Source organism: Eutrigla gurnardus (genome assembly GCF_963514095.1).
Source record: "Eutrigla gurnardus genome assembly, chromosome: 2".
Classification (NCBI taxonomy): Eukaryota; Metazoa; Chordata; class Actinopteri; order Perciformes; family Triglidae; genus Eutrigla; species Eutrigla gurnardus.
This window is the reverse complement of record NC_139916.1, coordinates 4,575,762-4,598,139: the sequence shown is the minus strand read 5'-3', so window position 1 is coordinate 4,598,139 and position 22,378 is coordinate 4,575,762. Positions and strand designations below refer to the sequence as shown.

Here is a 22,378-nt window from a genome sequence, read left to right as displayed (position 1 = left end):
ATACCATACCTCCAGCTGGTTCCAACTCCTCCTGTTTGTAACTGAAGCCATTCATTGTTTGGTTTACAAGGACATTGTGTCCACACAGTGCTGTTGAGAAATACAAATTCAGATAATGAGTTCCTGCTTGGAGCGAGGTTAAAGTGATCAAGTGCATCGCTGCCCATGTTTGGTGTTTACTTCTGGAGCATTTCAGTCGTTCACAGGAGGGGATGTCAGGGAATATCCACTTACGCTGAGGTAAGGCAGTTTAGTTGACGACATAGAAAAATAGTCACCTTTGAACAGCCGTCCATCATATTGTTTTGTATTTGTGTTGCTTTTCTGGACCACAGACATTGTTTATGTGAGAGATTGTAAGATTTTAAATCCTGAAAAACAAAAGCCATATATGGCATTTGTTTGATAATTAAGGCCGTGCAGCCATGGTTTCCTACATGTTTTTAGATGATCATCATGGCTGGTCAAGTGATGAGATGAGTCAGGATCTGGGTGGTGTGGTGGGGGGGGTAGGGCTTTAAGGGGAATCCCCGCTGACAGTCATTCCTGGTTCCTGTTCAGACTCAGATGCTGCTGAGAGTCCCTACTGGGTTTTTTCTGCCCTCCTGTCAGTGTGATGTCGAGCTGGCCGGGAACTCTGCCAACAGGGAACTCTGCAACACACACACACACACACACACACACTACCTACCTCTACCAGGTCTGGATCCTGCTCAGACCCCAGTCCTGAGTCCTGTACTACGAAGCAGGATTTGTGGTTAAAATGCTTGTTTTCTGTTCAGCTCAATCAGAGGTGAATGAGGTTCCAGTTTGCAGATAACCCAAGGATATCCTGGTATGCTGTTGCTTCGTAGTACAGGCTTCGGGTCGTGTGTGTGTGTGTGTGTGTGTGTGTGTGTGTGTGTGTGTGTGTGTGTGTGTGTGTGTGTGTGTGTGTGTGTGTGTGTGTGTGTGTGTGTGTGTGTGTGTGTGTGTGTGTGTGTGTGTGTGTGTGTGTGTGTGTGTGTGTGTGTGTGTGTGTGTGTGTGTGTGTGTGTGTGTGTGTGTGTGTGTGTGTGTGTGTGTGTGTGTGTGTGTGTGTGTGTGTGTGTGTGTGTGTGTGTGTGTGTGTGTGTGTGTGTGTGTGTGTGTGCGCTCGGTGGAATGCTGTGTTTGTGTTGGGGAGCTGGGCGTGGTTCTCTGCTTGGCCATGGTGACTGCACACAATCAGCACGCAGCCATTCATCACAGCCTGTGCACACAGAAACACACGGCTCCGATCTGAACACAGTCTGCTGTCGCAGCCGAGACGCCGCAAACTGGGACACGATGTTAAAACACGACAAAGGAACAGGGACCTGCTCGCTCCTCCAAACTTTTGTACAAAGCCTGGGTTTATTCTCCGCTGCTCCACTTGACTTCCCTGAAGTGACGTCATAAGTCCGGGACATCGGATCTGGAGGTTCTCTCCGTCCGCCCTGCGGTTGCGTTTTTCACCCTAAGGTGCTGTGCAAGCCTTTGGCCTCAGTGCTGTGAGATCATGTGCTTAATGGAACTGAAGTGGCTTTTCATTTCAGAGTTCACAAGGAAAACAAACCCAAACTGCAAAGGGTGGGTACTTTAAAAGGGTCGGACTGTTGTCTCCTGTTTTCAACAGCATGAGAAGGTAGAAACAATGTCATATGTCTAAACAAAAAACCAGAGAAACTGCCCTTGAGCAATATGCTGTGATGTGTGAAAGAGTAATGAGAGGGCTGTTGAGTGATTATACATATAATACCTCATAACTGAGGCTGCGCTAAGTCCCGCCCCCTGAACGCAGACTGTTTAAGCATAGTGTTCTTCGTCATCATGCTCGGCTTAATCGTGCAATAAAATATGCTCTTTCCACGCAAAGATTAGTTTACTGCTGAAAATGAATCTCAGACATTCCTTTTGTCTGCATTTGTTTTTCCCGTTTACCCAAATAACATTTTTATATGTCATTTTAACCATTACCAGCACTTTGGGGGCAACGTGCGTCCTCATGTCGGGTACCTGCGGGACTCCAGACACTCAGCTGCTGAAAACACCACGGAGACAGGGAAAAAAGTGTTTCGTTTATCACTTCCTCACATCGCATTCCTCCTCTGAATACGACCCTGTCACACTCTGCAGCTCCCTGATTGGACTGTTAGATACACCTCCTCCCATCCGCCGCCATGAATGGCAGCTTGTGTTTTGTTTCTCCGCTCTCCGACAGCCAGAGCAGTTATTTCTCATGAAAACCCAGGAATGTTTGGTGTCACATTGTCCAACTGTTCTTCAGCCCAACAAACAGCAGACTGTGAGGCTTTTTTTTGCCCCCCACCCCCAGCCTCTCAGTCACAAGATGCTCCACCAACAGTCATCTGAGTCTGAGTAATAGTGCTGTCTCATTGCTGAGGGCTGGAAGAGGCTGATGTGTGTGTGTTGGGCTATTTCACTGTACAAGTGTGTAAAACTCTGTTCACACCCAATGGAAAGTGAGTTTTCACCTCGTGTTACTCGCACACGTTTGACTGCGGGATGATTTGTGCTTATTTGTGTCTTTCACACCAGACGTGCCAAAGATGGAGGGGGGTGACTTACCTCCATGTAGACAATGTTTCATGGGATCTAGCAAGCCACATGTCAGCTGGTCGTATGAACCCAAAATAAACGATTTTATTGCAATGAATGGATAAAAAAATGATGCCGAAATAACTGCCAAATGGTGAGAATTTGTAAAAAGTCCTAAGTCATGGTTTGTTATGTCTGTCTGCAAAAAGACAAGCATACTCCTCTTAAAATGCTTGTTTTCTGAATGGAGTCTCTATCTATCGGAGCTATGCTATGCTAACACTGTAGCTGCTCCATCAACGCTTAAAATAACGTCATCTCGACATAGATACAGCAGCGACCTTGTTGCAGCGACCTTGTTGTTTGTACCGTAGACAGTCTCTACACATAGTCTGGTCTGGACTAGAGCTCTGGGAGACCACAGACCGCTACGATATGTTTATATTGCATCATTCATGCTGTGTGCAATGTCTCTGATGCAATACAGTTTGTCTCTTAGCAAAATGTAAAAGTGATTCCAGTGTGTTTTAGTCCCATTTTAAGAGTTCTAAGCACATTTAGATGATTATCGGTATAATATCGTGCATCGCAATTATTTTGTCCAAGATAATCCTGAGATGAAATCTCTCTTGAATATCAACACATGGACATGATGTCGTTATAACTCCAGAGATCTTTAAAGTTTTTTCTCTTGAGCAATCCAGGCATCGTTTTCTGTACAGTCATGCGTGCACAACAAAGAGCCACTGTTAATAGCTCATTCTGCATATTTGTCATGGTGCCAATTAGCATGTAAACACACAGGCCGACTGGTGTTACTTCCTGCAGTGGAGGAGTTCCAGTGATGGACGTCCTCCTGTCACTTAAGGAGGTGTGTTTGTTGTCTGAAGCTCTCAGTTTGACTCCTGCACTGTAAGGACATTAAACTGAGGGCTGCTTCCGTCTGCAGCGTGAGGCTGCAGCACCATCAATCAGACAGACAGGCAGCTGGACTCTCCTGGGACGGAGCTGGACCCACTGTCACTGTGCAGATGTATAACTGTCATCATAATGAAGACTGGACTCTGAGGTAGACCTGACCTCTTCATCTGATGGCTGCATTGATTTCTTTTTTTACTGGCTCTTTCATTTATTGCTGTGATTGACAGGAAAAATATTGCTTTGAATGTTTTTTTTTTTCTAGCCTGTCCAACTTTTCCCTGTTTCCATTGTTTAGTCCAGTCCAACAGAAACTAACCTGCTGCTGTGAGACTGCTAGTTTTACAACCAGAGTGTCATCTGAATATCATTGGAAGATTGGAGGTGGAGCTGCACTTATCTCAGGTCAGAGGTTAGCCGTTTGTAAGCTCTGCTGAAGTGTCTCCCACCTCCTGGTGACATCACAAATGTTCAGGTCAAAAGTAGTTCTGCAGTTGTCTCAGTGAGGAGTTACGGCAAGGAAACTAAATAGTTATTATTGATTGATTCATTTTATCTCCCTGTCCTCTGTGGCCCTATGTGTCCCCAGGGGGGAACCAGAAAGCTCACCTTGACTCGGGCCTTGATCCATTGTTGGAGTTGATTAGACGGCGGGAGATTTGTGGAGTTCGCCTCGCGATACTCACGCGAGTTTGACTGCAGGATCATTTGTGTTTATTTGTGGAGGAGGCGGGGCTTACCTCCTTGTAGACTCTGTCAATGTTTCATCATGGCTGAAATAACCACTATTGCTGCTTTGTACATGTTGAACATGTAAAGTTCCTAAAAAAAACCCCGTCCTGTTGGGTTCACAACATCACCCAGAGGTGCTCTGTGAATTTCACTGAGCTGTAATAACAAGGCACACATCGGCTGGTTTACTACAGTGCTATGAACGCAAAGTATCCCAAATTCTGCTGTGATTTCATTTCAACTAAGGGATAAAAAGGATGCAGAAATAACTACATGACGATTTGTAAAAAGTCTTAAGTCGTGCTTTGTTCGGTCTGTCTGCAAGCAAACGACTTTTAAAATGCTTGCTCTATTTGCAACACACTGAGAGAGAGAGGGACTTAATTCCCTGCTCAGGTAGCGATGACTCCACTGTTGTTGCTGCTCTGAATATCAAATCGAATGGTACCAGAGGATCATTTCCCGGCGAGGCCGCGTCTCCCTGGAAATCTGTTTTATAATGTTGACGATTTTAAGTGCAACGCAACAAAAAAATCACAATGACTCCATTCATTTCTGCAAACTGGTGACCAGCGGTGACAAACTGACACTCGGCAACCAGTGACAGACAGCAGCGAGGACATCATGTGGTCTGAAGCAGCTGTTTGTCTGGTAGCAGCAGGTCGCTGATGAACCATGTGTGTCGAAGCGAAGTGAAGAAGACGGCGTTTCCCTCTTCACAAGGAGCGACCTCCCATCCCCGTTACTGAGAAGGCTTTCTCCTTTAAGATCCTCATGTTGAACAGAAGCGTGTGGCGTCGTGCGAGTGTCTCTCTAACGAGTTAGATAACAGCGACAATCTGCAGCTCGGTGATAAGCAGGGCACACCGAGTGGGGCACGACGGCGTTTTCCTCATGAGGTAAATGTAGAAGAAGAAGAAACTAAAGTATGACGGAATGGGGCTGAAATCGAGATGACACAAGGAGACAAAACCTCCCCGGCGTGTTGTGGATGTCATAAGAAGTAGAGTTCACGTGAGGGTTTAGGAAGCAGAGCAAAAGTGTGTCAACTTCTGTATAGTTCACATGTTTCCACACGTCAGCTGACCTCTGGCTGTGACAGTTTGTGACATCAGAGTACAGCCGGTATCAGGTGTCACCAGCAGACGCTTCATTTGCTTCTGATTCAGGTTCGCTCTGCAGCTGAAGGCCTCCAGGTGACCTCTGTGAGTCAAATATCTCTTATTATTACTGTGGTAATGGAGTTATTTTGTAACGTGCTGTTTGAGAGGCACATGAAACTACCATTTAAATAGAACCGTTTTGGGTCAACACGTTTAAAATGGTGAAATTTAAACACGTTGCTGTTGGTTTGGCAACATTTTGTATATTTCAGATACACTTGAAGACATTATCTTTTATGTTCCGGTCTGGAATCCGGGTTCGGGTTCCTTCTGTGTGGAGTGTCCAGGGTGGGCCCAGGGTCCAGCCCCTCATTGACCCTGAACAGGATCAATGGTGTCCGTTAATGGATGGATATGATGATGATATGATATGAATGCAAGTTAAACAAGACGATGTGATGCGACAAAATGGAAGACTTTGTTACTTTGTTGGGGTTCTTGGTTCTCAGCCCACTTCCTGTTGTGTAGAGCAGATTTGATAAGCTTGTCGATGTATTAATGCAGCTCAATGGACATGAAACTGTGTGCCGACACTGTGGAACACAGTGATCAAAGGTTTTCTAGCCACTAAAATGAGCCTTCACATGTGGACTTTAGTCCGTCTGTCTGAGAGACCAGTTTAAGTTCCAGCCCTGTTCAGGATCATCAACAGGTCTGAATCACTTTTACGATGGAGGGTTACACAATAAAATGTTGTGCAAACAACACTGCAGGTCCGACTGCACTGATTCAGAAACAGCTGTAGGAAGCAGTTTATCTGAGTCCTGTACAAACCAGACCACATCCCCTCAACACGTTGAAAGACCAGAAGCCCACTGCACTGGGAGCACTGGGAGCAGGCAGCAGCTTCCTTTCTAAATCAAGTCGACTTTGTTTCTGTGGCTTATCAAGAGGAAATTGTCGAGCAGTTAAGGCAACAATCGACTTGCTTTTCCTTCCTTTTTTTTTTGCTTTGTTTCATGTTCCACAACCTGTCGTCGCTCTCACGTTCAGTCCCTCCTCTTCATAATCGTATTTATCACACCGAGAAGCAGTCCTGAGACGTGAGTCCCAGTCAGCATCGCCGCCGACTACAGCCAGCAGCCTGAAAGGTGCGACATGTAGTGTTATTCAACAGGCCATGTCTCGTCCTCTAATGTGGGGCGTTCCTAAACTGCATGTCTGGGTAGGGTTCAAACAAACGGTGAGAGCTAGCATGTCTCACAGGCTGACAGCAGTTCACAAAGGTTTCCCAAACATTCATCAATGCTCATTAATTGCCTTTAATCTCACCCACTGCCAGGAGCTTCCCCTCCCCTGCTGCCAAACAAAACATCAACCGCGAAAACCTGTATTTCATTTCTCTCTTCGAGCTATTTGCTAACGGTACATGGAAGAAAAGGACGGTCCAGTCCAAAACCAGCCTTGTCAGTATGAAACTAATCACCTGTCAGTACGCAACCCAGAGGAGGTCAGCTGCCTCCGACCCCAGCTGCAGGTAGCTTCACCTGGGCCATATCAAAGCCGGGCCGCCCCGCGGAGCTCGTTAGCTGTCGGAGCTTATTGGGAGGGGTCTTCACGGCACAGATGCTGACGCACTTCAAAGACGTTCCCCTTCAAAGAGTACGCAGGTCAGAGTGGGAATAGGAGGAGGAATCTGAACATATGCAGAAATTCATCCTAAATAGTTTGATTCGGAGAGTTCCCGTATAAATCAGCATAAAGGACAGATGAACCTGTCACCACTTCCTTTTTGCTTAATACTTTACGATGGCCAAAAAGGAATATGGTCTCCACAAACCAGTTGGTGAGGTCATGACTATGTCCACTTCTTATAAACATGTCTATGTAGATATGTTTGTATCTATAGGCACAACTTAACCTGTTCTGTTCAGAAATATGTACGTAATTCAGAAAAAATTTTAACTCAGTCACTTTATGGCTCCGTAACATTGGCATTCTGGTGTGTAAAGGCCTTTAATCTGCTGCTCTAACTGCACTCTTCTGGGAAGACTATCTCCAGAGTTTAGAATCTGGCTTCTTTCAGCCACGAGAGGTCCGACGCTGTTGCTGTGAGATAAGTTCTGGCTTGCAGCCTGCGTTCCTGTTCGTCTCCAGTGTTGGACGGGTTTGGAGTCAGGACTCTGTGTAGACCTGTCAAGGTCTTCCTCACCAAACTGGAAGATAAAACATTTATTTACGGCGCTGGCTTTGTGCTTGGTGGGAGACATTGTCATGTTGAAACAGGAAACTGGAGTTGGAAGCACATTTAATTTCCTGCTGCAATATTAAAGTCACGGGGAGCTTCTTTATCCTCTTACCCTGAAGTTTATCTGAGTGGAACAGAATCTGGAGGCGACCTCCGGTTTAAAAAGTCAAGACTTTTCACCTGCTTTAATGTCTTCTTCAATCCAGCATGATGTTCATTTAGTAAATTATGGGAGATATTATGGGCCATTAAGAGTCCAACAGACCAGAAAGCAGGGGATGCTTTAGGGCGGGGCTATCTTGTGATTGACAGGTAGCGGTAGCGACGCAGCTAGTTGAGTCTATGTCATCATGGTATTTGACATTCAGTACATGACCACAGATAATTACAGTAATTGAGTTAGTGAGTTGTATGCTCATAAATTCTCCCCAGTGTATCATATTCATGTGTATTTGTCTGGGGGGGGGGGGTGACAAGCTATCACACACTGCTGTAATTCTTACAGATGTCATCATCGTTTACAAGCTACAGAAGATCCATAGCAAAAAAACCCATAATGGACAAATTTCTTCCAAAAAAGGGCTGACATTAAAAAGGACACTGCTCTAAATCCCCCCCCCCCCCCCCCCCACATGTGTTTTCCTTCATCTGCTGCAACAATGGAGGCTTTTATCGGACTGCTCCTGATGCACACTCACACCTGGGGGACACACAAAGAGGCTGCTGCAGGTCCGCCTCACTGTGTTTGGGTTGTGATCAGCGTGGATCAGGACTCTGCAGTGAACAACAGACTTGAGCTTCAGGCTGTAAACAGGATTATTAAATCTCTGGACGCTCTCCAGATGTTGCTGCTCTGCTCGGTTCAGATCCGTCATCTCCCCGGTGCCGTTCTGGGGATGAAGGACGTGTCCTCTGTGCTGCTGTATCCCCCCCCCCCCCCTTTCTCTCTGCCTTCAGTCCTCTGACTGAACAGACACTCGATTCATATTTTCTGTTTTCATCGTTTTGGTCTCTGAAATGTCACAGATTTATGAAAATCTTCCCGAGCACAACAAAGCAGTCGAGTTGAGACCCTCCAACCAGTGAAGTTATGTCGGGCATCCTTGAAAAATGACTCAAAATGATTAATTGGTGTTCACATCTATTGCCCTTTTTTCTTCTTCTCCCAATTGGCTCATTGATTCATTGACCCTTCATTTCAGCTCTGATTCAATTTTATTGCTTTTTAAAAGGTTTAAATCCGACCTTGTGTGATGTCAAACTGCTGTTAGATTGGCTTTGCCTTTGCAGTGAACGCAGCTTTAGATTTGTTTTATTGAAGAATAGCTGCTTACAGAGCAATGAAATCACCATCATCACAATCAGAGCATCAACGGTAAAGTAACGGGACTCTCAGCTGGGCTCCAGCCCCGGTCCTCCCTCTCTCCCCTTTGCTCTCTCTCAGGAGGGGAACTCCCTATGTCGGGGGGAGAATGATGGAGACCTGCTTGTGATAAATCGTCCGGATCGTGCCCACCATGCTGTCCACACCTCCCTGGGAGATCCTCTCAAACTCAATGTGGTCTGACTGATAGGATCCCGGTGCGAGCCGGATCCGGTCTCAGAGCGTACAGACTTGACAGTTCAGATGACAGAAGACGAAGATGTAAAACCGCGGCCGTTGATAGATTAGATCGAGGCTCCAGGAGAAATAAAGAACTAAAAGATTTGGCTGGAGTAGAAGAGACAGAAGGAAGTGAATTCCAGAGGTTTGAGTCAGCGGTTACAAATAGTCCAAACAGAGTGAGCCTGGCAGTGCCAGACAATGAACATGGAAACCTGAAGGACTGTATATGGATGCAAACTGTGTTCTGCATAGATGTTCACGTGTATCTTGGCCTGTTGAGCCTGCGTGGTCACGAAGGTGAGGTTATATGTGGACGGTCCGTGCAGACCTTCGCTGACATGGGCAGACGGAATGAGGGAGGAACGTATGGTCATGACAAAATCATTACTTTGTAATTACTATGTTACTAACATGCTTTTGATGTCCAAAGAATCCAGATTTTAACCCGTTACCAAGCAGGAACTAACTCCTGGGCTTTAGCCACGGAGTTGCTTGAGTTTGATGATAGGCTGCAGAGACAGATTAACACACACACACACACACACACACACACACAGTACAATGGAGGGGGGCCTCAGGTTGTCTAGCTGTCAACCGTCCAGTCATCCAGCCAGTCAGTCAGGAATCCCAGGAATGAGTTTTCTACGTGAAACCAAAGACTCTTTGTGTGTGTGTGTGTGTGTGTGTGTGTGTGTGTGTGTGTGTGTGTGTGTGTGTGTGTGTGTGTGTGTGTGTGTGTGTGTGTGTGTGTGTGTGTGTGTGTGTGTGTGTGTGTGTGTGTGTGTGTGTGTGCAGTTGTGATGATCAACTCAAGCTGAGTTTGTTTATTTCTGGAGTGTTTTTTCGATGTCTGTCACTCGTTCGTCAACTCTCTTTTAAGTCCACACCTTCTCCGACTCGGCGAGATGTAACTTTTTATGTAATGTAACTTTAGAAAACAAATGCTGCTCTCATTCCTTGTCTCTGTCGGTTGACTGTTCTACTTGTTTGCGGTGGTCTGCTCTGCTCTCATAACAGGAAAAAGAAACAACCCTGACACGCGAATCATCGCTGCATGTCTTGTAGGAAACCTCGCCTGTAGGCGGATGTGTTTCACAGATAACCACAAAGGAACCTGCGAATGGTCCACGTGTGATGTCTGATTGACAGCAAACACGGCTCGGATTGCTTTTTCTCAGCCGGTGGATCAATGCAAGTTTTTTTGTTTGAAAACGAGCCAATCAAAATATGGGACATCACGAATCTCCACCTAATCTAGTAGGAGACCTGCCAGTCTCACTAAAGCACTAAATCAATGTTCCTCCAAATGTTTAAAACAGTAAATGCTCCGAAAACACAGAAAGGTTTGAACTTTCTGAGTTCATTAAACTATGAATTTGGCTGAACATGTCTATCTAGAGCTTTTCTAAAAGAACCAATGTTCTTGAGCTTTGAAGATCAAAATGTGTGTATTTAAAATCCATCTCTAAAAATCTCTGCATGTCGTTCATGTGCTTGGACAAGTCTTCGTATGCGTCCCGTGTGTTTGTGTGTGTGTGTGTGTGTGTGTGTGTGTGTGTGTGTGTTTGAGAGTGTTTTATTTTCATGCATCTGTGTGTGTGATCTCGTCGACCATCATTCATCGTTCGTATCAATTGTCCCAGCGAGAGCGTTTCGATGATAACATTGATCGTTGTTGAACCTTCAGCAAACACTGGCGGCGGCTCGACCGCATTCAACCGGTCTGACTCCAGCGCTCTCCGGGCTCTCAACCAATCAGGATGCAGAGAGGAGCTGCTGTCAGTGATTCTAGTCAAAAATACAGTACTTGTACGTGTTATTGTAACATCCAGAATGCATTGCTGCGGTGACCAACCCGTGACAACAAGAGCTCATTTGGTTTAAAATGTCCTCACAACACCTGGAAGTTTGAGCTCATGAAAGCCGTCCTGACATCTTTGCATCTTCCTAAAAAAATAAAATAAAAATCTTTTGTTGGCTCATTGAGTTCCCTTCGTTGGAATAAACTGCAAATTCTGGAGGGTGACATTTTAAAAACCTTTCTTTTCTCTGCTGTTACAATCCTTTTGACATGCGTGCTTACATGTGCGTGTGTGTTCATGTGTGTGCGTGATGCTCCACAGTGAGTCCAGACCCCTGCCTGTCAGTCCCTCTGCAGTGTGGGGATTTCCTTTTTTCCACCCCGGTCACATGACTGCAGATATGGGTGTGGTCTCCTGCATTCCTGGCTTCTCTGGCTCTCTTGTTGCTCTGTCTGGCACGCTGCGACACTCTCTCACCCTCACACACATCGTCATCAAAACCACACACACACACACACACACACACACACACACACACACACCGGCTTGGTTTCGGCTGTTCGACGTGCCCTGCATGTAGAAATGCCTGTCTGAAGTCCTTGGGACATGATTCAATGGGATTGTGTGTGTGAGATCTGTTGCTGGGTGCAACAAGGAAAAAAGTTCCTCATTGTGTGGAGGGTGTGGCCAGCAGTGAGTGTGCATAGTGTGTGTGTTCACACAGTGTGTGTGTGTGTGTGTGTGTGTGTGTGTGTGTGTGTGTGTGTGTGTGTGTGTGTGTGTGTGTGTGTGTGTGTGTGTGTGTGTGTGTGTGTGTGTGTGTGTGTGTGTGTGTGTGTGTGTGTGTGTGTGTGTGTGGGGAGGAGGAGGGAGGTGCAGCCTCCTGCTTTAGTATGCAGAGCAGGTGTGTCTGCAGAGGCAGAGAGCAGAGACGAGGAAGAGGAGGCAGGATAACAGCGGCTGAACAGAGTAGACGGTCTGATGCAAGATAATGAAGAATGAAATCCTTTTTTTATGAACTGAAACCGGTGCCGTGTTTTCTCACTCACGTGTATGTATACATGGAAACAGCTGCCGCTGCACTGTGGCTAATGTAAAACAAGGCCTTAGGAAAGTAAAATATTCTAAAGACGGTGAATGGGGCCGTCTGACAGGCTGAATTCAGGGCAAAAAGAAATCCTTGTGATTGTTTACCCTTCAGGCTTCAGTCGGATTCAATGAAATCGTGACGAAGTCCTGGTCTGAGGGAGGAGGTGTGTCCGGCCTCTCGTTCAGTAAATGTCGTTTGTTTGCGTGATAAATATTCCAAGCAGCAGAGGAGGAGGAGGAGGAGGAGGAGGAGGAGGAGGACGGACGCTGAGTCTGAAGGCAGCGACGGCGATCAGTGACAGTGGTTTGATAAGAGGCTGTATAATTTTACAACTTTGTGGAATTCCTTCCAGCTATGCCAACTCTCACCCCTCCCCCTCCTCCCCTCTTTATGGCTGCAGCACACAAGCAGATGACCCCACATAAAGCGCTTGTTAACCAAGACGATTTTTTCCAAAACATAACTGAAGAGTCTAGAGCAATAACTGAAACGGTGTAGACCTGAGGGTGGCTACACTCCTGAGTGTACAAGCTGCACCCTGAACCAAAACTCATTTTGACCACATCCCAAAGACTTTTTTCCGCAAGTGGAACCGGCTTAGTTGATATGAAGTGTGGCGCTTCGGTCACGTTGTATATGAGGTGAAATGGCAGCCCTGCTGTAGAAAGTGTGTTCACACCAAACACGATGCAAATGTTCACCTCCAGTCTGACCGCAGGAGCATTTGTGTTTAATCGGCTTGTTGGTAAACTACAGCGGTACAATTCTGTCCGATTTAATTACAATCGACAGATAAAAAGGATGCCGAAATAACTACATAATAATGAGGATGATTTGTATGAAGTCAGAAGTCACAGTTTGTTAGATCCGTCTGCAAGACGATTAGCAAACAAATGATAAAATGCCTGTTTTGTGAATGGAGTTCAGAGGTAGGTCGGAGAATCTCAATGCTGGAGTTGAAATATTCCAAGTCGTACGTTTGTCGACTCGTGTGTTCATCTTTACATTGACCTTGTATGCAATAGCAGGATGTGGAAAATTCACCTTCCTTCAGGTTTTCTCTGGTGTTGCATTATTTGAATATAATGTGCATTAATTTTGGCCCTTTCACAAAAGCATAAGCGCTTTTTCTAAAAGTGTGAATCTAGCACTGCTGTGATAATATACATAGATCCCCTCAGAATAACACCGTGTTGGTGGATGTGATGTTAGCCCTCCATGACTCATTCTGCTTCCCGGTTTTGTTTGGTTTAACCAAATGTGACCCTGACAAGCGCCCCGTGCGTTCTGCCAAAGCACACATCGCGTCCTCGCCCAGGCAGACCATTTTTGAACGATTTTGTTTACACGTGAAAGGATGTGTAAACATTGTGAGGTGTTTCTCAAAAGGTTTCTATCCGAAACGTAAGACAAAAACAACGGAGATACGCGTGTTCATGTTCCACCAGCCTCTGCTCCACATTCATATCAGAGTATGGAAGGAAAATCCAATGACAATAAACATAAACATCCCCAAGTCATAAACATGGGAACCTTTCAATCTCCACTTGATATGAACACAGCATGAGACAGAATGCCTGTGGGGTCTGTTGTGTAACAACACACTCACACACACACACTCACACACTCACAAATGATTTCGAGTAATTTCTGCATAAATAATAATAATTAAAAAAAATCCTGTGAAGAAAGAGAAAGCACAGACAGAGTCCAGGATTACTGACCCTCCTCTCCGCTGGTTCACAACCATGCATATAAAGCAGCTCCGCTTGGCCTTTTTATTGGTCATTTTCTGCACACACACACACACACACACACACACACACACACACACACACACACACACACACACACACACACACACACACACACACACACATAAGCTGAGTGGCTGGCAACATGGTGGCTGCAGCTTAATTTCATCTGCAGTCAATAACAAATAGATAAGATGGACAAAGAACAGACACACTGTCTCCCTCACACACACACACACACACACACACACACACACACGGTACAATGGAGGAGATACTCCGTCTATATATAGAGACCGCTAATGCCCTGACATCACTTCCTGTCTCGCTGTCTTAACTCGACGCAGCCTCTCGTTGAGGTTTCCTTTATGCTGCCTTTGTAAAACGGTGAAGAAACGTGTCGGCCCAGTACAGACGTCGGTAACCGCCCAATCAAAAGCGGTCGGCTACACAAACAGGAAGTCGCCGCGTTGCTTGTTTCCTTTCTGCTGACTTTGTGACACGTGTTTTGCCGTCACTAACTCGGTCTGCATGCGTTGTGCCACTTCGCTGACGAACAGGAATTCCTTCTATATTTATGTCCTCTGTTCTAGTGAGTCATATGTTCCAAAACGCCACCCAACCAAAGTTTATCTGGTCGTCTCATATTGTTATTTGAGGTGTGTTTTTTCTTTTGTGATATTTAACAGGAACATCTCTACGTGATTCACTAAACAGCGCTTTGATCAGGTGTTTGGTCCGATTTGTCGACCACAATCAACACACGTCTGATCTGATGTGTAAATCAGAAGAGGAGCTCGTTTATTTGGTTTAAAATCTCCTGTTTGTATCTGTATGTGGATGCGTTTCAGACGCCAAATACATAATTAGTATTTGACACAGTTTTGGCCTCAAAAGAAGAAGAATGAAAGAATTAACGCTTCCATTTAGTCGACGTCCCCACAGGACTGTGAACCTTTCTGTTTATCCCAGCTGCATCATTGAGCTCTTGACACTGAAGCCGTTCCCATTTAAATCTGCACTGGTTTCCAGTTGATTTCTAACCAAGGGCTGCTTATTTCTGCTATTGTTACTGTTGCTCAGAGGGATACCTTTGTCTCCACCCGCCCTTTCAGTTGTCAGTCTGACTGAACCATTATACGGCGTTTTGTTCTCTAGTACAAAAAGAAGCCCTTCAGTAAAGAGGAATACCTGCAACCTAAAAAGTGTTGAAAGGCGTTGAGAACACCCAGCGGTCCTCTCAGCCGCCCGACGGGACACAATCAAGCTTTTGTGGCAGGAGATTCTGAGCTCTTGAACGATAGCGTGCATAAAATGTGACTGCAATCACATGATCAGCAGGAACCCTAACCCCTACCCGCTTTACCTTTTTTATTTCAAAATAAGAGTGCAATGTGAAGTTAACTCACATTGCTTCCATGAAATAAGCGGCAAAAAAACATGTTGGGCTGAATTAGTGAAGCCACATTAAATAGAACCGGCTGGTGAGCCTCGTGACTGTCACGCAGCTCGACAACGTCACGGAGAACTTTCGCAGGATGACAAGCCCACGTTGACTCTGACAGAGAGGTCAGGGGTCGATTCAAGGAGGAAGCGGCGTCTTCCGTACGAGATGAAGATCCGCCTTCACAAATAATTTCCCTTCTCTCTTCCTTTGGATCAATCATGATATCTAATATCTAGTGCCTGTCAAACTCAGTGCTACGTAACAGTGTGGCAGTGGAGTGTGTGTGTGTTATCAGTGTGTGTATTAGGCCACGTTAATCAAACACTGTGCTCGTTAAAGCATAACAGCCACACACACACTGAGTCACATCAGAGGAGAGGAAAGCTGAGGGTGGTGTGTGTTTTATCTGTGTGTCAGCAGGTGTGTCATTAGGGTCTAAAGATAGGAATGCCGACCTTTGGACTGGAGTGGGTGTGGTGGTGTAGCTAACACACTATAAAGGTGTGTGTGTGTGGGTGTGTGTGTGTGTGTTTGTTACATTTGTGTAACTCCACCCAAAATCTGTCCATTGTCCCACTGCTCGTAGTAGGAAATCACGTTTTCGTCGGCACAGGACGGTTCATTTTTAATTTGATGTCACGATCGACTCGCCCAAAATAATTGTGATTCCCAATATTATCCCAATTATTAAAATTAAACATTAAAATATGCATAAAACTGGCACTGAAACACTTGAACAACATTTTTTATTGTGTGACAGATAAGACACATGAATATCCTTTTATAGAGGAAAAACAAATATTCTTAAATAAGATGATGAATCATGATGAATTTATGATCATGAATCATAAATAAAAAAAGGATAAATATATACTATCTTGCTTGTCTTTTTTAATTGGTTCTGGCTGATAAAATTCTGCATGCTTGCGCTGACTTCATCATGTGGAGTTAATGAATTGAACATCAGTGATCTGAGTGTACGCTCTTCTCATCTACAAGCTTCACGTTGTAGTAAGTGCATCGTGCCGGGTATTAGCGGGTACATTAACATGAAAACATAACAGCATCGGACGTCAGCGGTTACCCCGAGCCCCTCCGAGCCACTCACCCGTCTCCATGTACCACTAACGAGGGGCCACAGTGTAACGCCGACCCCTGAGGAACGGTGTCACGTCACGTCATTGTCAGCCATGTTGGAGGCATGACCTCATAGTCTCACGTATAACACCCAGAAACTACAGCGCGCTTCAGTGGGTCGACTTGCTACAACTTATTACTGCACTAGTGAACTCTAACTCACTCTGGTCGATTCCTATCTGCATCTTTATTTCATTTGATCAAAATGTCTTCAATCTCACAATGTTATTTATGCGGTTTTAATTGATTTTATTGTTTTTGAATGTCACTCACTTTTGTTTGCTTCTGTGTTGGAATGGCCTGTTTAAGTGAAGCTGTGGCAAATTACAATACGACCGCTAACGAAGGCAGCGGTTCTGCGTTGTGTTCACGGCGCCCTCTGAAAATGCCGATACTGACGGAGGTAGAAGACGTTTGCTGCACCGGTTTCATCGGTGTTTCACCGCAGTAGATAACCTGAACTCCTCTATCGTTCCCTCACTGTCTCTCACACACATTCTCTTCCACTGCTGGCAAATACACAAATATATACACAGCTGTGAACATTTTAATAATGTTAACAAAACATGTTAACAAAGTTCAGGGCTCAATAAAGCTGTAGTGGAAGAATTATTCAGATCTTTTAAGTAAAAGTAGCAGCGCTACAGCATCAAAATAATCTGCTTCTCCTGCTTTTAAAATCTTACTTCAGTAAAAATACTGGAAATAAAATAAATTAAATATTTAAATTTATATTGTGTTTTATATTTAAATAAAACTCCGTTAAAATATAAATTAAAATACACTTTTTTTTATAAAGTAGCAACAGTAATACTCATAATGCAGAATGGGCCATCAGAATAATTTGTATGTTACTGGATTATACATATTCATGCATAAATATGTTAATCAGATCATTTTAATGACTGTATACTGCTGGATATTTAATCTATGATATATCATAAGTGATTCCTGATTTATATTTTGTATTATTAATCTGAATCTGCAGCGTAACTAAAGCTGTAAAATAAATACAGTTAAAAGGACAATTTTTGTGTATTAAGTAGCGAAAAATTAAAATCTCAGGTACAAATACCTCAAAAGTACAGTACTACAGGTACATGCAGTTCACTTGTTTGCCCATCAACATTGTGATAGTTTAGTGTTCACCCATAGTTTATATAGACATCTGGAAGAGCTGCTTTGTCTCAGTTCATGTTTAATAAAGTGAAATAAATAAGTCACAGACTGAACAGCAGCCTGAACAATGCGCCTCTCAAGACATGAGATATAATGGCTGTTAAGCTTCATGTTTAATTATTATTATTTACACGGTACCATCATTACTTCCACTAACAACGAGCTCACACATTCTGTTGCTTTAATGCGAATGTGAATCATTCATGTGGAATTATGCACCTATTTGCTCCGTTTTAATGAAATACTTGTATGTGCCTCTCGTTAGCGCCCGTGTAATTAAGCAATCTCGTTGTGTGTAATTAACACCTTCCATCACAATGACGTTTGTGTAATAATGTACAGCAGACATTAATGCCACGAGGTCTACGGGCAGTTTAGAGAGAGAGAGAGAGAGATAGACCTCTGATGTGTGAGAGATTAAAAAACATTGAAAAGACAGAAACAGAAAATAACAGACAAATGGACAAATTAAAGATTGGAAAATGTGTCAAATTTCCTGGAAACTTTTCACAAGCATCGATAAGGAGATAAAGAGCAACACGGACACGTACAAACCCTAATAATTCATATGATTTTCACGGGAAACACAGACATGAGCGCGACTTTGAGCCCCCGAGTTTCTATCTTGTTTTTCGTGAGTCTGTTTAATGAAGAGTTAATGAGTCCTGACTCTGAGTTCTTCATTTAGTTCTGGGGTTCAGATCCTGAGGGGTCTCCAGAGAACCCTCTCAGAGGAACAAGCCACCAGAACCCTGCAGCGTTCACAGTGAGGGGTCCACATGTGTTTGTGGCGCCCTCGGCCAAGTCTCATCCAGTGCTGCCACTGAATTAATGAGGCTTCTCAGGAATGCAAAAATAAAAAGTGCAATTACATGTTCTATGTTGACAGGTTTTATGAAAAAATATACATGAAAAACAGAAATGTTTGAGGTTGCCTGTATGTCCAGAGCTGTGGACCGCATAGTAAACAGTTAATATATGAACAAATAAGAATATGAACCACATTAATAGAACATTTTGACACACCAAACATGAAATCAATGTTCTAAAGCCTAGATGACATTATTTTAAGTATTGATGGAGCAGCTACAGTGTTAGCATAGTCGACCTCCGATAGATCCAAACTCTGTTCAGTAAACAAGCATTTTAAAGGTTAGCTTGTCGTCTTGCAGACAGACCGACCAAACCATGACTTCTGACTTTTTTACAAATCGTCATCATTATGTAGGTATTCTTTTTATCCTTTTATTGCAATTACATCTCAACAAAATAGTTTATTTTTGGTTTCATACCGCTGTAGTAAACCAGCTGATGTGCGACTTGCCATTCACAGTGAATACAGCTCAGAGAAATTCACTGAGCAGCCCTAGAATAATGTCATCTGGGACTTCACAACATGTACAAAGCAGCAATAGTTCAGAAAATGTCATCACTTTACTGTAATGAAACTTTTGAAACAAGGAAAAGACATCATCGTGCAATATCTAGTCTCATACGACCCGATCGATATAATGTTGATATAATGCCCAGCCCTGGTTGGAGTTTTTAAAGGCTTGAATGGACATGGAACTCTCCTGGTTGTCTGGCTGTGTCTGTTTCTTTTGATTAAAAAAAGAAAATGTACAAGCCTGTGGAAGTAAATCGACTACTAAAGTCAACTTTGGTTTATTGGTGTTGTAGCATTAAAGCTGTATGCTCAACCAATGGGGAAAACGTCACCTATAACCCAACGTAGATAGTAGTACACCATTGCTGTTGTACTGGACTGCATCAGGTTGTACAGGTGTACCTAATAGAGTGACTATCATTGTGATACTTCATATTAAACTTTTCATCTCAGTAATGTCTCTCCCTCTCGGCACCGAGGACGAATATTACACGACCGCTTTCGTCTCTCTGGAAATAGCCGGTAAAGTCTGAAAGACGAAAAGCCATCTCTTGAAACCAGCCATGCACATATTCAATGTTTTCCACTTTACTCGCCTGGAAACGGCTCCGTGCTCCCCCCAGTCAGAGAACCACTGACCTAGTGTCACCAGGACCACAAACCACCACTCACAACCCACCACCAACTGCACTGTTTCCTAGTGTGTGTGTGTGTGTGTGTGTGTGTGTGTGTGTGTGTGTGTGTGTGTGTGTGTGTGTGTGTGTGTGTGTGTGTGTGTGTGTGTGTGTGTGTGTGTGTGTGTGTGTGTGTGTGTGTGTGTGTGTGTGTGTGTGTGTGTGTGTGTGTGTGTGTGTGTGTGTGTGTGTGTGATGGAACAGTGAAAATTGGAGGACAGTCTTTGATGTGCACTTATATAATCTGTGATGATGGGTTGGAATGCCACACACATTTTCTCTCTTCCTCTTACACACACACACACACCCTCTCGACTTGATGCTGATTGGCTCTCAGATCTGCAGTGTGTGTGTGTGTGTGTGTGCGTGTGTGTGTGAGAGGTAATCCAGCTACTGGTTTATGTTTTACAGGACTTTTGGTCTTGTTCATGACATCACGTGCTTTTCCTCACTTCTTATCACTGACATTGCCTCCGCTAACGAGGTTATGCTCGTTAAAAGGTTATGTTTTTTCCGGCAGGATTACAGAAAAAAACCTGCTGGCCTGAATATCATAAAAAACTCTGGTGGAAGTGTGTAGCACGGGCCAACATTAATGTTATTTATGGGGCAGATCCAAACCACACGGCGGATATGTGTTATTCTTCTGGCCAAGTCTGCGCTGTCCGAGTGACCTTTTAGTTGACCTTATTATCCAGCAGCATTTCCACCATTTCACAACTTTTTCCAGTAATAAATTCAAAGGGCTTCAACCTTTTTATCTGCGGTTGGTATGGTTCACTGTTCAGCAGAAGAGTGGGGATCTTTATATGGGATGCTGAACTTTTTATGGTACACGAGGCTGTAAATGTAAACACATTTCTATTTGTTGTCACTGAGTCATAACCGTTCCAGGGACAGCAGCAGATATTTACCAACCGATCATGCGTCTCGCAGGAGCAGCGAAAACCAATAATCAGATTACGTCTTAATGACCTCAGTCATTCAGCTTCAGATCCTTTAATAATCTGAGATGAGAAACTGTCCTCTAATTGGTCCAGTTAGTCTCTGTGCTATTAATTAGTAAAAAAAATAATAAATTAAGTCTGTCTGCCGATGATTATCCGTCAGACTGTTTCCTGTCTGGATCTGGTTTCTAAAAGCCTGTTTTCCATGTTTCTGTTTCCTCTGCAGCGACTACAACATGTTTACTCCCCTGTTTCCGTGGTAACCCGAGAGGGGAGCATGCACGTCCGGGTCAGGAGTTAACCTCAGCGTAACCTCCGCCTGCCTCTCCTGTGACACCTACACTACCCCACAATTCCTGTGTACTGACAACCCGGTGTCACACCTGGATCCACTGAAGAGAGACGCTCCTTCGAGGGACCCGAATCAACACTAACAGCACCGCGGCGTCGAGGACCAGCATGGCCAACAACACGGCGGACCACCCTCCGGGGAACTCGGTTGCAGAGGGCAACCATGACGGGGACTTCGGGGTGACCGTGATGGATCTGAGGGATCTGATGGAGCTGCGGAGCGCCGAGGCGGTCAACAAGATTCAGGACTCGCACGGGGACGTGCAGGGTCTCTGCCGCCGCCTGAAAACGTCACCGATAGAAGGTGAGACGCGTCCAACACACCCAACAAAGCAAAGAACCCATCTGTTTAGGCGTCGGATGTTAAAACTCACACATTAAGCAGTTTATCGACGATCAAAGCTCTGTCAAACTCAATAACTTGACTTTGTATTAAGTAGCTGATGATCTTAGTTTCCTGTTGTGGGTGTGACAGCGAGTGTTGACGACAGGCAAGACGGTTCAAAATAGCCTCTAATTAGAACTGTTTTTATCCAATCGTGTCGTTCTTGCGTCGGTGGGGAATGATGCGTGGCCTGGTTCGGGTCCACGCCCCGCTGTTTGGCAATCACTGTCTTATTTCATACTTCATTTAATCAGGACGTTAATTAATATTCGCATCACTGGTTTGAATCATCAGTCGGGGATCCGCCTATTTGAATCTAAATCAGGTTTTATTTGGTCAAATTTGCCAACCAGGCAAGGAAGGCAGCGCGTTAGCTGGGCCCCTCCACAGCTCTGAGTTTATTTAGGGTTCATTAAATGTGAATGTGTTTTACATTTTTCTGGCACTCAACTGGTCGACTGAACAAATGCACCATTTACTAACCTTGTGAGCCGGTTTTATTCTTAAACAAGGGCCCGACCGCACATATTTTGCTGCATCATCATCAAAGTAGAATATTTGCAATCAGAATTTAGTGGAATGGAATTATAAATTAGCATGAAATGGAAATGCTAGAGTAAAGTCAAAGTACCTCGAAATTGTCCTTTCCACGACCGAAAATGCATCAATAATAATGCTGATGATGTCAGAAACACACACACACACACACACACACACACACACACACACACACACACGTATCAGGAGGTGACAATGATGACACAAACAAACAGATGAACATGCTTACTTTGTGGAGAATGATGATCAGTTTGGATTTCAGTCAGAGCTTCATGTGAGGCCAGAAAATGGCCGACACACACACTGCTGTTTGTTGTTTCACTCCCCCTCTCTTTGGATCTGTGTGTGTGTGTTTGTGTGTGTGTGTGTGTGTGTGTGTGTGTTTGCAGCCATCGGTCCATTCCAGGATTGAAATTAGTTCCAGCCCGTTCCCCTAATGGCTCCATAGATCATTGCTCTGTTCCATTTAGTAATCAGAGGACAGCTGTAGTCGCGTCCTCC

At 44.5% G+C, this 22,378-nt stretch overlaps 1 protein-coding gene across 4 annotated transcripts in view; it reads left to right on the top strand.

Moving 5' to 3' along the window:
- LOC311019839 (plasma membrane calcium-transporting ATPase 1-like) overlaps positions 1 to 22,378 on the top strand; it is a 77,170-nt gene that overhangs the window by 9,500 nt on the left and 45,292 nt on the right. For all 4 annotated transcript variants that reach the window (XM_084019452.1, XM_084019451.1, XM_084019449.1 and 1 more), the window contains one exon: positions 20,810 to 21,238. In XM_084019452.1, the coding sequence (XP_083875578.1) occupies positions 21,043 to 21,238 (196 nt within the window). In that variant the 5' untranslated portion in view covers positions 20,810 to 21,042. Of the gene's footprint in view, positions 1 to 20,809; positions 21,239 to 22,378 lie in introns of those variants that run through there.